The sequence below is a fragment of the Otolemur garnettii genome, unplaced genomic scaffold, assembly GCF_000181295.1.
Source record: "Otolemur garnettii isolate 467f Iridium unplaced genomic scaffold, OtoGar3 scaffold00048, whole genome shotgun sequence".
In the NCBI taxonomy this organism is placed as follows: domain Eukaryota; kingdom Metazoa; phylum Chordata; class Mammalia; order Primates; family Galagidae; genus Otolemur; species Otolemur garnettii.
This window is the reverse complement of record NW_003852443.1, coordinates 8704563-8721402: the sequence shown is the minus strand read 5'-3', so window position 1 is coordinate 8721402 and position 16840 is coordinate 8704563. Positions and strand designations below refer to the sequence as shown.

Sequence of the window (16840 nt, the reverse complement as noted above, 5' to 3'; positions counted from 1 at the left end):
TTATTCATGGGGGTGATCTCTTATCTCCTACACCCCAGTGCCTTGGTGTTAATTTTTTAACCCTGGGGGACATGGTTTTTGAGGCTTTGCATCTCTGAAAAGCATTTTTTATTCTATTTCCTGTTAGCTTGCCTAATGATTCTAGTTGGGAACACTTTCACTCAGAATTTTGAAGGACTGCCCTATTGTGTTCTAGCTTCTCCAGAGTGTACCCATTCTTATTCCTAATACTTAGATGTTACTTGATTTTCTTTTGTTTGGAATCTCTGCATCCCTGGTGTTCAGCTCTTTCACAAAGATATACTTTGATCTGGAACTTTGTTTTTTTTTTTCATTCTATTTTCATGCTAAGCCTAATCTGGAGGCTCAATTTCTTTGGTACCATGTTCATTTAATTTTTAAAAATAACTTTCTATCCAGTATGATTTCTGTCCTATACAAATAGAACTCCAACTGGTTGGATGCTGTACTTCTTATATTGATTTGCTCATCTCGACTTTGCCCCTTACTTTCTAGAAATAATAATATTTTGCTTGTTTGCTACTCCTTTAATGATAGCATGCCAATCTTCACCCATGGATGTGTTACCATTTCTTATCGTTCTGAAGACACTAATTCTTCTAAAACTTTCTTCTGTTCTTTGAACTTCCTGTTTCCTCTGAACCTCTTTTCTCTGTGTTTGGTGGTTTCTCTCAAGTGTCTGCTAGTCTTTGGTTGTCTATTCAGAGTTATGAGTAAGGCATGCAAAGCTCCCCATGCACCAATATGTGTGGGTGGTGCCTGCAGATTTCAGGGCCTTATCCTGGGATGATTGGGTGGCCAGCTGGTCCTCTGCTGGAGATCTCCAAATATAAATATGTAAACTCATTTCTCTGGACTCTCCAACCCACTGTGTAGGAATGGTGTAAACACGCATGTTAGAATCTTGAGAAAAGCGAACTGTGGCTTCCCATCTGGAAAGATGTAGGCTTCCACTTAATCCTCTTAAGTGTGCACCCCATCCTAACTTTAATTTTGCTGGTCTCCTCAAGCCTGCAGTTGAGTTTCTCTAGCAAATAACCCTCATGATGGAGAGATGGGCTGAGAGATGACTACACAGAGAGGGCCTGGAGACTTGGGCACCCACTGTTTTCATTACTCCCTCATTCCACCTCACCCCATATTTGTGGTAGCTGAGGCCTCTAGTTCCTGAGCCTTGGTGAGTTCTGGGAGGGCACTGTACCCCTTCCCCTACTCCTCACCCCTGCCAGCACCAGCACTTGGCTTGGACTTTGCTCTTCTCTGCCAGGTCATGAACCATCCTCCCACCCTTTTCTGCCTTCATATGTTATGAGTCTATGAAAGGTGAAGTTTGTGTACATTTCTTGTTTTCCTCATTTTGGGATAAGGAATTTTGAAAGGAGAAGAGAGTATAGATGTTTTTCTGTCATCTCTATCATTTTAAATCTGTAAGTCAGCTTAGTTGGGCTCTTAGTAAATCTTGAAAGTCTGTCAAGTATGAAATAATTATCTGTGATACTGTGGAAAGGAGCGCTGTAAACAACAATGAACTGCCCTGAAATTTAGAGGGATTTTGCCCTTGAAAATGCTATAACTAGAACTAACTGATGATCAGAATAGTAAGTGTAAGCATAATGTTAAAATGAAGTAATTTGACTAGAAATTAGAAATTAAAACCAAATGCCACCTAATAGACTCAAGATCAAAATCCCAAATCACTGTTAGGCCCTCAGTTATCACCCATTATGTAATAGGATGGAACAGATTTTGCCCTATATATTTACATATTTTACATAGCCACCTTTCTCCCACCCCCGGAAATTCAGCATCTGGTTCTTAAACTACTTGTATCATGGATACTTTTGAGAATTTGATGGAAGCCATGGACTGTCTTCCTCAAATGTTTTATAATCTTGTAATAATCCAAGATCATGGAGCCTAACTCTGGGTGCTCAGATTAAGGAATCCCTGAAGTACAACACACATGTGGTCACAGAAAACATATTCACCTCTCTTGCCTGTGATACCTGCATTACTGAAGGAGCGCCTATCTCTTGACGGTGATTTAAAGCTGCCTGGTAAATGGTTTCTGAAAGTCATCAGGCCTGAAAAATGCTCACCTGCCACGAAGTGTCCTTTTGCCCCTCCCCGCCCTCATCCATCTTCCTTCCAGGCTGAGCCGTTCTGACCTACGCTTACCTACGGTGAGCAGAGAGAGTGAACTGCCTGCTGAAGACAATATACTTTCAAGAGAAAGCAGAGAAGAAGCAAGAAGCATTTTTAATGCGTTTATCCCATTTTCACTACAGTTAGTTCTTTTATTTTCAAATAAAATTATGTCTTTTCTGCTCTTGACCCATTAATCATGGGTTTGATTGACCTTTATCTTAATATATCTTCTCGGGCGGCACCTGTGCTCAAAGGAGTAGGGTGCCGGCCCCATATGCTGGAGGTGGAGGGTTCAAACCCAGCCCCGCTCTCCCCCCCCCAATTTATATCTTCTTACCTGTATTCCCTCATGGTTTATATTAGAAATATAAGCAGTGTTGGAGGCACCCATAGCTCAGTGAGTAGGACGTCAGCCATGTACACCCAGGCTGGTGGGTTTGAACCCAGCCTGGGCCAGCTAAACAATGACAACTACAACAAAAAATAGCTGGGCATTGTGGTAGGCACCTATGGTCTAGCCGTTGGGAGGCTGAGGCAAGAGAATCTCTGGGAGTTTGAGGTTGCTGTGATCTGTGACACCACAGCATTCTACTGAGGGAGACATAATGAGACTTTGTCTCAACAAAAAAGAAGAAAAAAGAAAGAAATGTAAGCAGTGATGCAATACAGAGGTCACTACAAAAATTTTGAGACTGACTCTGTTGTGGTCCATTATTTCACTTCCAAGAAACACCATTGTCTTTTCTGATTCACTCACGTAAGATCCAAGTTGCTTGGCTTATTGGTGTTACTGGGATAGCGTATTGGTTTCTGACTGCTTGGATTTTGTGTTTCTTGATTTTTGTGTACCTCAAAACTTTCATTATGACCCATGTATATCTAAGTAAAGAGACAGCTAAAGCAGGTACACCTATGTCATGCCTCACTCCAGAGAAGCTGGTGATGGCCTCTGGACAGGCCTCCAGTGATAGTCCTTCATGGAGCTGAGATGTAAGGCCACCCACAACTATTATAGCATGTACAAACTAGAACTCCACAGGGCCCAGATCAGTAAGATTGATTCTCAGGTTCTCTAGACTACCCAGTAATTTCTATCATTAGCCAATGTAACATTTAAACCAGCCATAATATATTCTCATTTTAAAGCTGATTCTTTATCATATTACTAATGAATGATGGAATATCATGGCCAGAGAAAAACAACTTGCTTTGTGTCTCCATTGAATCCAAAATGGTGTAAAAGCAACAGCTATAATATCAACATTAGACGGTGCTATAAAGTATTTGTTCACTTAACAAATATTATTAAGTGCCTGCTATGCATCAAGCAGTTGGTATATTTGAGAAGAGGCTTGAGATACAGTCAACAATAGTTAACTTTTATAGTGCTTAGTATACACCTGACATTTTTCTAAATATTTCAAATTCATTAGTTCATTTAATCCTTGCAAGAACACTCTGAGGTAGATACTGTCTTTATCTTCCCATTTTATAGATGAAGATACGGCAGCACCAAATTACAGGGCTAAAAACTGGTAGTAGCGATGGGATCAGAGCCCAGGTACCCTGGCTCTTGAGTCTGTTTTCTTACCCACTGTGCTACGTAGCCTCTGTGGCAGTGGTTCTCAACCTTCCTAATGCCGCAGTGTATTTTCATGTTAAAAGGGGTTGCAACCCATAGGTTGAGAACCGCTGCTCTATGGCAAGGTGTGGGGGTAACTGTGCAGCTTTTAGATACTCATAGGATAATAGAGTGTTAGGTGGTAAGGCTTTGAAGAATCATTTGGTGTGTGCTTCATTCCATAAAGGATCTTATTCTTGAATGGTAGGAGGTTGATACTGCACACCCACTGGACACTTTTGGTGTAAACATGGGTCTGGCATATCCCAAGTGCCTGACAATATACAGTGCTTTACAAATGACAGTTAGAGAGGAGAAAGGTACCATCGTTTGTGATATCCCAACTTTATAAAATGTTTAAAAGTATGCAAAGTAGTAGAGGTTATGTAGTGAGATTATACTTAAAATTTGTCCTTTATGTCCAAAATTCCTATAAAGAGCATTTACTCATTAGAATGTATACACATATACCATATGTATGTGCATTTGGAAATTCTTTTTTGTTATAAGAATAAACATACACTTCATCCAGCTGTCCTGGCTTGAAGTAAATAGTGATATTCTGAAATATGTCTATTCACTTATTCACTGAACAAACATTTGTGGAGTATTTACTCCGGACTTGGCACTAGGAACAGAGCAGTTAGGAAGATGGCACTGATCCCTGCAGCACATGTAACCTGGTAGAGCCAGCCCAGCAGCGCCACAGAGGGCCCTTTCTCCTGAGAAACTGGCACAACATTGGCTGGGCTTTGTGGAAGAGAGCAAAAGGAGGAATGGCCAGCCGCGTAGTTTCTGGAGAAGGCGTGTCATGGACTGTATGTGGCCATGGCATAGGAATCTGAGAAAGGGGTGCCATAAACTCTGCCCTCACCTTTCTCTCTGAACCCAACTATTGGAGGTATTAAATGAGGGGAGAGCTTTTCAGATGAGTTCATCCTGATGATTCTGAGACCTGGCAGATGAGACTAGGAGGGAGGGAATTCCATGATGTCCTGGCCGTTTCTAATGATTGCAGACCTCCCAAACTGAAGGCGCTAGCTCCAAATGCTCCTCTGTGGACACTGACATCCAGACACTGCAGCAGAGCCCTCTGTGGATTGGTTAAGGTCAAGGGACAGCATGATAAGTTTTGGGAGAGTCTTTCTTTCTGTCCTTCATCTTTTTCTTCTGGACAAGAAGAGCAAAGAGTACTGCTCAGACTATTCCAAGGGTTTTGGAAGACATGGTTTCTGAAGGAAGTTCCTCCTCTACTATAATCTGGATATCACTCTGGTCACCTTCAAAGTACTCCCCTGGGCCATCTGGTGACTGTAGTGATATTCAGCAATCATCCTTTCTCTAGGATAAGTTTGTGAACTTGATTGTCCAACCCTGAATAGGTGGCTTGAATTTGGAGGCCCTGGTGAGCTTAGAGCTGAAAGGCAAAATTTACAAAAGAAGCATTTAATTCTTGTATTTTAAAATTTCTGGTACATGGTATGTTATAGGGTCACTGTCTGAGGACTGGGGCCCATAATTAAAATAAAATAAAATAATTTTTTTTTTTTAGACAAGAATCTTGCTTTGTCACCCAAGGTAGAATGCAGTGGTATCATTATAGCTCACTGCAACTTCAAACTCCTGGCTTACGCCATCCTCTTGACTCAGCTTTCCAAATAGCTGGGACTACAGGTGTGGGCCACGACACCTGGGTAGTATTTATTTTCAGTAGAGATGGGGTCTTGCTCTTGCTTAGGCTGGTCTAGAACTTCAGAGCTCAAGCAATCTTCCCACCTTGGTCTAGGTCTTCCTCATCTGGTCTTCCCACCAGAGTGCTAGGATTACAGGTGTGAGCTACTGTGCCTGGCCAAAATCAAATTTATTTCAGCCAAAAAGCAGTCCTCAAGGGTTTCATTGTAAATGCCATATACAAGGTGCCCATATCTTCTAAGAAACTCTTCTAAGAAACAGTGGCCCCAATCATAATGTTGGCGACAGGCAGGTCTAGCTCTGCTAGGCCATCCTTAACATGAGTAGTTGGTTTGTGAAACTTACATCTCCTAACAGAGACTGACGGTTCTAGAAGAAGGGTGCCTTCATTCACCTCCCAATTCAGCACAAATCCTCGTCATAGTTGGATCAGAGCAGTCAGGGAATGTTTGATTTTCATGTGCATTTGCAGCAAGCCAGCACTCTTCTTTTTACAACCTAATTTTGTTTGCTTCAAGATGGAATATGGCAACCTCTCAACATATAAATCTAGGGGGCAGGTGAATGGTATCAAACTGTTTGATACACTCTTGAGCAACAAATAAACTTGGGCAGATGACTTTAAGGTTTAGGATGAAAGGAGATTTCAATTGCCTACCAAGAGTGTTTACCAGTATGTTTATACTTCTTGGTGTGACATCATAGCTTAGTTTTTAAAATAGGATCTTTTTTTTGCCAACCAGAGATAGTGTGTGAAAGAAGCACAGCAGAAGAACAGGTATTCAAAGACAAGCCTGTATGTGGGGGGGGGGTTGATATCCCTATTGGAGGCTTGGTGCCTATAGCTCAGTGAGTAGGGCACTGGCCACATACACTGGAGCTGGTGGGTTTGAACCTGGCACAGGCCTGCTAAAAACGATGACAACTACAGCAAAAAAATAGCCGGGCATTGTAGTGGGCGCCTGTAGTCCCAGCTACTTGGGAGCTTGAGGCAAGAGAATTGCTTAAGCCCAAGATTTTGAGGTTGCTGTGAGCTATGACACCATGGCACTCTACTGAGGGTGACATAGTGAGACTGTCTCAAAAAAAAAAATCTCTAGTGGACAAGCTCTAGCACCTTGGTCGAGTTGTCCTACTCCCTTGGCTTTTATAATACTGATGGTCTTCCAATATGCCAGTCTGCTGAGTTGAAAGGGAAGCACTTCAGCCCCACTTTGAGGTCCAGAGACCAGAACATTTCCAGCTGAGGGGCAATCACCACCCAGTACTGACATGTTTCCACATCTCCTTTACTAAAGAATGCAATACCACAAACCAATTGTAGTTTATCGAATTATCCAGAAGAGTGGGATAGTTTTGATTGAATTTGCTTCTCTTTCTTTTCAAGATGAATGTAAGCCAAACATTGATTTGGCATTAATTAAATATTGATTTAGGTCTAAATGATCCTTTCCTTACAAGCTTAGAGTTAGAAAGACCTTATGGTCTGTGCTTTTAATGACTTTCACAATTAGAAACTTGTGAATGTCCTTACTATCAAATCTTAGAACCTAACTCATGTTTTGGACATATGTTGACTCTTAACCTCAAATAGTGTTGCAAATGCTTGTCCATGTAAGTCTCAGAAAGGCAAGGCAGCAGGACTTAATGGTCTATCTGGCACAATTATATGTGTTGAGTAGATGTTTGATGCATGAATAAAAAATTATATCGATTTTATACAATATTATTATTGTATTTTATTATATTTTAACCACTTCTAAGACTCAATTTTTAACCTACTTATTACCATAATTTAACATATCTTTATTTTGGAAAGTTAAAAATATAAGAAAAAATGGAATGCTATAATGAACCCAATATAGACATCACCTAACTTCAATAGAATCTGTGTTTAGCCCGTTTTGTGTCATCTGTCTGTTCACATGCAGGGTTTTGTTTATTTCTCTTATTTGCTGGAGTATTTTAAGCAAACCTCTGGCATTTGTCAATACTCTTTATTTCATTCTGAAAAAGTCATGATGTGGTCAAATAAAAATTGATTAATATATTTCTGCTTTTGTATTTTGAAAAAAGGTACAAGAAGATTTATAAATGATACAGGGAACAATTTAGACTAAATATCTTAATAAAGACCTGAGATGATTACTTCAATTTACATAATACATGAACATAGCTTTAACTATGGAGCACATACACTATATTTTTAAAAGAAACAAAAGAAATGAATAGAATATCAGATTCTTAGCTTTCGACACTAAGAATAGACGTACTTTGTGATTGTTTTTTGAAGACAAGGACAGCACGTTTTCCACGATTAGAGATATAATTTATATTTTATTTTTGAAAAATTACGAGTGAGCTGCATATAACATATGGTTTGTGAACACAGACAATGAAGCAGATCCCTTTGTGTACATTAATTGTGCAGAAAGACAGATCTCTCAAAGTGCCACGGAGGCCAGGTCGATGAATTTTAAGAATATGCAGCTTCTTCAAAGCTTACCCCGATTTTTATTAGCCATCACTGTGCCAAAATTAAACATGCGACCCATGAAGAATTAAAACTTTTTAAAGCTCCCAACTTAACGCCCCTGGGTATCAGGTTTCAATCCTAAGAAAGTGCCACTATGAAGTCATACACCGTGGAAAATGGAGGCTGTGACAAACGACCGTGGCTCTGCTGTTGGGTCTCCCTGACCTGGAGGATTCAGCTGGCTTCATAAAACACAAAGCGACAGATTAAGCAGTTTACCAACACCATAAAAATCTCAAGAATAAATTCACTTTAATCAAAAATCCTGTATTGTAACTCGGCAGCCCCAGCCTCCAAACCACATGCTTTTTTCCTTACAAGCCTGTGTCCGAGAGCGAGAGCTCATACTTTCCCTTTAACGCTGGACATGATTATGTTCATACACTTTTACAATTTACATGTCCTAAGAAAAATACCCAGCTCCGGCTGATGGTGCGGGAGAATTTATTTTCACTAGAAAGGGAATGACCCATAACTCATGAATGGCAGCGCTTAAAGTGAGTTATGGAGGTTACTCTCCTGTGAGAGGAAATGGATTGGATTATCCTTCTGCCCAATTGTATGTTTGGTTATTAGCACTCCGGGTTCTTAATTATGTGCGGCTTTGCCTTTTTTCTTTTATAAAATAAATGTGGATAAAGGCAATGCCAGCTAGAAGCATGGAGCGCCTAATTGGGGCTCTGAGTTGTAGGTAGAGAGAATAAAACGAGAAACCTTCTTAAATGATTAAAAGACAGAAGTCTTAAATGTAATGTAAATGTATATTCAAACGGATTCACTCCACAGTTGATGTATAGTGTCCAGTGTTGGTATGCTGCAAAAGCATCAAAAATGATTCCTTTCCTGAATTAAAATTTGCCATCTTAGAAGTTACATCTGCATGAAAATTAAAAAATTGGCTTTCCTAACCTGCAGGTTGTATTGTATTGCTAGGATAATGCTGCCATTTATTTTAAAGTAATATAGTGAGGCACTACTTTTATTGATAAGGAAATGCAATGTAAAATGATGTTTGATGATTATAAATAGGATTATTGTTTTATAGTCAGTTACAGAACAAAATACCCAGATCTCTGTCTTTGAAACTTCCAAAATTACAATCTACAAAGGAATTTGATTTGTTATTGAGTAAAAATATTTTACTTAAAAATTCAATTGGTTTTGACCCCGGTGGGAGGGGGTGGGGGAGAGTGTCCATTACGCTTCTAAGATCTCCTTCCCGGCGAAATTTTCTATCTCAAAAAATCAAGGACATCCCTGAAAACTGCAGACAGCAGCCGGTGCATTATCCTCAAGCTGGTGAAGAGGGTGAATTTTCTCCCTAAACATCCCTTCTGCTCTCTAGTTTGAATTATCAATGGAACGGCTTACCTTATCTGTAACAATAACCTTGTTGACAACACAAATATGGATTTAAACACACTACCCCCACACGAAGATTTAAGAAGCCCCCAGTAAATGTCAGGGGGTGTCGATGTGTTTGCCGTGATACTTGGTTATTATTAGTGTTTAACTGCAATTCCCCGCCAGCGCCGCACTGCCAGCAACACCATAAATTTTAATGTGATCATGTGCTCTTCTCTTTTCATATCCAGTGAATTCTGCAAGATCATAATATTCTATATGAACCCTGGCTGAACCTTAGTGTGATAGGAAGAAAGAACAAGATTTCGAGCAGTGATAGTTGTTCATCATTTTATAGATTTTCTTTTTTAACTGGACACTGAGCAACACGGTCTCTTGTATAATATTACCCTAAACTAAATTCATTCAATTCAATTAATCTTTACGGAGCCCCTACAGGATGCAGGGCATGGCCCAAAGTGCTAATGAGTACATTTATGGGACAGTAAAGAATACTGACTCTTAAGGAAATCTTTCTCCCCCACCCTGCCCCAGAAAATCTGTCAGAGCTCATACATCATTTATAATACTGCAAAAAGTATCTGCAACCTCGGCGTCACTACAGGCCTTTTATTTTGTAGAATAGGAACAAAAGCACGATCATTTCCTTTATCTGGTATGCATCATGAATAGAAATGTGTCCATCAGCTTTCACTGGGCTTGTGCTTGATGGAATATTTACTCTACAAACTTCTATCAATAAAGATAATTTGTATCATCTTCATTGACCTGGAGGTTGTTATTCTTCTTTTTAACCATAAATGGTAACTGGCACTACCTACGGTATTTATGAAAGAAATTAAAGGTATTTTATAAATTTTATCTATCTAAGCATCTCTTTTATTTTTTTAATTATTATCATTATTTTTTGCAGTTTTTGGCTGGGGCTGGGTTTGAACCCACCACCCCTGGCATATGGGGCCAGTGCCTTACCCCTTTGAGCCACAGGCGCCGCCCCTCTAAGCATCTCTTGTAAAGCAAATGATAACATTGAAGCTTTCATGTTACGAATTTGAAATTTCAGGTTGGAGGCGTGGAACCAATTAATAAGTCATTGACCTGGTGAACTAAAATGCCTATCGTTTTATATCAAAATGCCTGTCCTACAAAGTCATCCTATTTTTTTAAAAAAAAATCTTTGTTACCAGACATGAACCTGAATACTCTCACAAAATACAATGCTGAGTCAATAAATGTATGTCCTATGTACGAAATGGTGTTAGGGTTAAAGAAAACTGGGGCGTGTACGTATTTATAATTTGCTTGTCCTGTCGTACATTGTACCAAAATTTGCTGAGCAGTGACACACAACTACCAATCTTCCCACTCCCAGAGACAACAGACTTTGGAAAATACATAATCATAGATTTCAGGTCACACAGAGAACACTGTATTATTCACGGTAACAGCACCGTATGCAAGGAGGCAGTCATTAAACAGGTCCCTTTAGACAGGAGATGCTCTTTTCAGGAAGACTGGCTTAAAATAGACGTTGTGTGTCTATTTTAAGAAAAGCATTTGTTTTGTGGCAGGGTGCGTGCTTCGGTATCTCCTGAGCTAGAAAGAAAGAAGTACTTTCGAGAAAGGTTGGTAAACCCGTTTCCCCTCCTCTTTGCTGGCAACTGGCTGGGAAACTTTGCCTTGGAGCTCCATCTAGAGGAAAATATGGCACACATGTGCCACCCTAGCTTTGCGATGGTGAATTTCTTTTTTTCCCCAATAATAGAAAATTTTGGTTCTAATTCAACACATGAATACGAAACGTGAGATCACTTGAATGAAATTAGGATCGCCAATGAACCCCAAACAGTGAAAGACCCAGAAGTGTTCAGGAGGGCCTGAGCATTCGTGTCCATTCATGGACATAAGTAGGGTATCATTTGCCATGTGCTGAGGTCATATTTCAGAGATTGGAATTGAAGAGTAAATTTAATTCATTTTTATTCATACTTAGCAAGTAATGTTTGGTCAAGTTGAAGAAGATACTGACTCGTGTTAGAGACAAGTAAAACATAACATGTTAAACCTATTGTAACCCTTAGTCAAGTTCAACAAAAGTTTAAAGAGCAGAAAATCATATATTTCCTAGATGTGGCTACTCAGTTCAACGTGAGGGAGAAGAAGATATTTACTAACATATTCTTTCCTAGGTCACGTTTTTATTTTGCAATCCTTTCTACCCCCCACTTAGAGAACTTTAACGATGAAATATCCTCTTTTTGTGTATTCCTAGGAATGCAAAAAAAAAAAAAACCCACAAAAACCAAAACACCAAACCTTCTCCCACAGTGATACTCCTCAAGACCCCTGAGCATACTTCCAAGAGCAAACTCAACCTGGAAACATTCTGAGGGTATGAGCATCCCCACGGTAGTGACATGAAGAGTTCTACTGTCCTCAGTTTCTTGATCAAGATTGCCATATCATGGAAATACTGATGAAACCTGTGTCTATGTTTTGTTTTCCTCCTGAGTGTTTACTCTGATTCTGCTGCTCTTACCAGAGTCCTCCATCCCAACTATTTTAAGGCTCATAAAAATATGTCTCTGTGGGCTTGACATCTGTAACTCACAAGGTCATGGCCATTCCTCTCTCCTTCATCAATCAAGGTTCCTGCTTACTTATTCTAGCAATTCACCATAGATCCACAGGTTCGCCAAAACAATCAGTAATTCCTTCCTAGTAAACGTCCTCTGGGAGCCAGACACACGAACTCTGCACACTGAAAATTATTCTTCATCTATTGAGATGCGATACGGAAAAGCAAATGAAAGTGTTCTTTCTCTCCAGCAATGCTGGCACTTGAGCGATTAAGCCTTAGGCTTCAAAGCATCTTCTTTTCTCACTTTCTTATTTGACTAGCTCACTGCTCTGATGGTGGCTATGACATAAGGATGGGCCAGTCCAGTGCTTTCTGTTGGTTCCATAAATAGCTGAGGATCCCAAACCCAAATCCCTGAGTATAAAAGATGTTTTGGTCCCATCTTCTTATGCCATATGCTCATTTCCATTGTTGATCCAATGTATATTTGTTGAAAACCTCCTGGATGCAGAATAGTGTGAAGGGTGGTGGCGGGGCCCTCAATAAATGGTGGTTGATCAATAAGTGAATGCTGTTAAATGAATAAAAAAGGACCTCTTCCCCTAAGCAGCTTACTCTGTTGGAGAGATTTGTAATTTAAAATAAGCAGTAGAAAGAAATATGTTGTACTATATACAGAGTAGAGAAAGAAGTAATTATTGATGTTCTGGGAGGAAGGAGAAGACTTTGTAGAAAAACTGCCATTAGAGCAAGGCCTTGAAGGAGGAGTAAAAGTTTAATAGGCAGAGAACAAGACATAGGTTTTCATGAGGAAGAAGCAGGAGGGTCTGTCCATTTGGAGTTCCCCAACTTTGTGTTTAAATTTTAACTTGGGTGCAAGAATATGAGGTATTTGTATTGATGTGGTGAGAATCCCAAATCCGCATTCTCTCTTTGCTTTTGGTATGGTCAGTCTGTGTATACACACTCACACATCTACGCATATGCAAACGTGTGCATGTGTGACTACGAGGCAAAAGGAACCCACATGTTTATCCCAGAAAGCATTTTACTTGATGCTAGCTTAACAACGTAGTGGAAAGAAGGCCAAAACAAGCCTTATTTCTGGCCAGCCAATGAGGATTAAGTAGAGATCTTGTTTTGATTTCAATCTTGGCCACAAATATTTGCTTTCAGATTAAACTCTAAGGTTTACCTCTGGCCAGCTGCACTAGAAATCTCCATGAAGCAGACTGGCCACTGTCCTTGGGTTCTAGCCCCGGGGAGCAGAGATTTTATGCCTAGGGAGCCCCTAAATCCTAAGAGCATTCATTCCTGTCCCTTCCTACCCCATTGACCTTCCTGGATATTTTCTTAAATCTGCATTTTCTCAGGATTCCCATGTTCCTGTGGTCATGGTCACCAGACCAGAGAGTCATATCCAGTGATCTCTTTGTTCTGTCATTCAGCTCTGATTTTTTCTACAAAAAGATTCCTTTGAAAATTGAGCATGTCTTTTTAAAAGAACCACTTTACCAAGACAAAACATTGAAAAGAGGGTCATTCCATGGCCACACCTATTTCAAGGTGTCAATGACTTTATAGCTTTAAAGCTCAGAAATTGCCCGTGTATATTCCCATAAGCTGGGCAGGTGAATAAAGTAATCACATGGCGATTTTTCAGAAAGACGGAACCATCAAGGCAAATGGTTCACACAGAGGAAGGCTAACCTTCCACTATCACTGGACACACTTACAGTTAGCATGGCAAACATCAGCTGGCAGACGTTGAAGGCATGTCTCCAGTTGTGGTACAGAACCATTCGATAGTTTTTCCTCACTGTCAGAAGCCATCTACACAGTGTCTGAAATGGGAGCAGATAGTTTGTGTCAGGCAGTTGCAAGTGTCTCCAGTGGGCCACTATTCAAATGGCACCTGGCATCTGAGTAACCCTTAGTAACCTTCCACATACATCTCACTGGACTCAGCCGGTCATCTCATGAGGTATGCACGGAAGAGATTATCATCCCCATTTTGTGTTTGGGAAACCCAAAGTTCAGAGTGGCTAACACATTGCCCCAGGTGCGCTCCTTGGATCACCCAAGACAGAAGATCTTACCTCATAGTCGATTTTAAATTTCTGGACCATCCCCAGCTCCATGAACATGCGGAGAGCAGCTGTGATCATGGCATCAACGTCGAGAGAAAAGTCGTCAAAATGAATGTCATCGATGGCAAGTTCTGACACCAGAGGGATGTTGGCTGCCTACAAAAGCAAAAGACATAAGTCAAGCCAAGTTCACCAGCTTTCCCAAACCCCCATTCTGCTATCCTCTGTTGCTTATCAGAAGTGCAACATAAATCAGGCCTGACCGGCACTTACACCCTCATACCGCTAAACTCTGAGCTGTAAATGTCTTTTGTTTCTGAACTGCAAATGCCCTAAGCAAATGAAGGAGAGGAGGAGGGAAAGGAAACCTAATCTGAAGATAAAATATACACGCTGGATCTGGTCTGCAGGATTTAGAATACAGAACTGTCTAGTTTACAGAAATCGTGATGGTATTCTGATGTACATTACAGAGCACTAAATGCAAGAAACATCTGGGCAGCCAGCAGCTGTGAACTGTAATTGCTGCTATTCAGAAGGAGGTGGGAATACTCCACGTTGCCTTGTTTCTGCCGTCCTTCTATTCTGTAGCTTACACATGCTCTTTGTTAACACGCGTGGTCTGTGTATTCAGAAGGATAAAAAGGATCAGACAGCATACCTCTGGCATGAAATAGGTTGTCTTGATAAAATAGAGCTATTTGGAGGGCCAGCCTAATAGGCATGTGTTTCATTGACGGGATCAGTTTTACCACATTGTTTAGCTCCATTCTATACAAATACTACAACACAATTACTATATTGGTCACACATCAGAGAGTTTTTTAAAAACTCTCATGTTAGGTAGCTGCCAATCGATTGCCCTAACAAAACCTCAAAGGTAGAAAAACAATCTTTGGAAATCATTTTTAGGCTGATTTTATCGAGTTTACATATCCTGTGTGCCACTGTTGGAGTCCCTTTGATGTGTTAGGTTATCAGAGACCATTCTGTATTCATACCCTCTAGTCTATTCACGGGCTATAAATTACTCTAGAAGTAATTTATGCCCTGAAACTACTTTGGCTGAGCAATTAAATCCAGCTCTGGTCACTCTAAGCAGGGCAGACACTACCTAATCAATCCTTCCTTCCAACTATATGCCCTCTATAGGAGTTTATATCTCTAGGCTAAAATCCAAACACTGGTGATTCCCCATGATATGGAAGAACAAGGAACAAATAGATAAGTTACAGGAAAATTCAACTTCTAGTCTTAAGATTGTTTATTTTTATTAAGAAATTAATCATCTTTTCTTTCAGTAAATCATTTTAATATGCTAACACGCTTGTAGACTGTAACTGGGTGGAATTAAATTGGGAAGGTTTGGGACCTTTGAACATGGTGGTGGAAATTGTCCTCCATGGGCCGGGAACTTTGCTCAAAGTTCTTGGCCCTGAGGAAACACTTTACTTTAAAAATATTTTAACATCAAAGTTACAAATGTGAACAGTTTTAATACAATTAAGTCTACAAAGCTATTTTTACACACACATACACACAAATAGCAGAACTCTTCTGGTACCAAAATTTTCTCTCACCCAGAGATAACCAACTACTTTCAAATAATCTAGATAATTATTTTTGTATTTAGTAAAGATGCTTGAAATTTTATTTTTTGATTATTTTCTGCTTTAAGCTGTATCTATGAATATCCCACCATTGCAGGTGAAGATGAAGTAGTCTTATATTACATCTGCTAACTCTGCTGCCTCATGTACTAACCCTTTTCATTCTCTAATACGTATACTTTGTTGAGATACATATTAAGGCCTTATATCAGTATGACTATGTACAAGGTATTCATAACTAAGTTATACCATTTATTATGGCTACTTTTCCTTTTCTGGAAAGAAAGTAGAGCTAATAATAGTCGTTTTTCATCTGTGCTTAATTTTCTGTGTATTTGTAATTAATTCAACTCCTGGACTCTCCACCTGTTGTCTAAATCTCCTTTCCAAATGTTCAGATGCTTCGAGTATTCCATTAGCTTCATGAAGAAATCGATCCTGGAGCTTTCTGGATTTCTCCAATCTGGACTGGTTGTCTTCCATGTCTGACATATACTTGTCATCTTAGCACGCTCCTTCACCATCATTCTGGGGGTGCCTTCATCTCTCTTGTTTTTCTGTCTTTCTTTCCGGTTTTCTCCTCTCATTTTGGTGAGACATACCCTTCAAGAGCTCAAGAAAAAGTGTAGGCTCAGTAGACTTGAGAGGCCTTGCAGTCTGACACTGTGACACTGTTGGCACATCTCATGGATAGTTTGTCTAGATAAGATTTCTAGGTTGGAAATCACTCCATTAAAATTTTAAAGGCATTGCTTTTTCAGGTTTAAATGTTACTTTTGAGAAGTCAGAAGCTATTCTGGGCTGTTGTACTAACACTTTGGAAATAACTCTCCCTCCTACCCAGCTTTTGAAGGGTTTGCTTCCAGAGTTCCTGAATATCATGAAAATGTACCTAGTTGTGAGTTTATTTTCATCCATTATCCTCAGTACTTCATATGCCTTTTAATCTGGAAAATCACAACCTTTAATATGAGAAAAAAATTAAAATAAGCTCTTTGATTTATTTTCCTTTTGTTCTTTTTTCCCTTGGAATTCCCTTTATTTGACCTTTGGACTGGTTCTTCTTTTCCTACCCCTCCCCCCTTCTTTTTCTTGTGTTTTCATTTACCTTCAATTTTAAATTTTCTTTTCCTCTCCATTTCCTTTTTTCATGTCTTTTATTTTTCTTGTGTTCCA

At 39.8% G+C, this 16840-nt stretch overlaps 1 protein-coding gene across 1 annotated transcript in view; it reads right to left on the bottom strand.

Moving 5' to 3' along the window:
* Positions 1 to 16840, bottom strand: part of PDE11A (phosphodiesterase 11A) — a 393899-nt gene that overhangs the window by 84332 nt on the left and 292727 nt on the right. The window contains exons 9-10 of the mRNA XM_012806178.2: positions 14064 to 14210; positions 13701 to 13808 (exon numbers count right to left, since the gene is read on the bottom strand). Of these exons, the coding sequence (XP_012661632.1) occupies positions 13701 to 13808; positions 14064 to 14210 (255 nt within the window). The remainder of the gene's footprint in view (positions 1 to 13700; positions 13809 to 14063; positions 14211 to 16840) is intronic.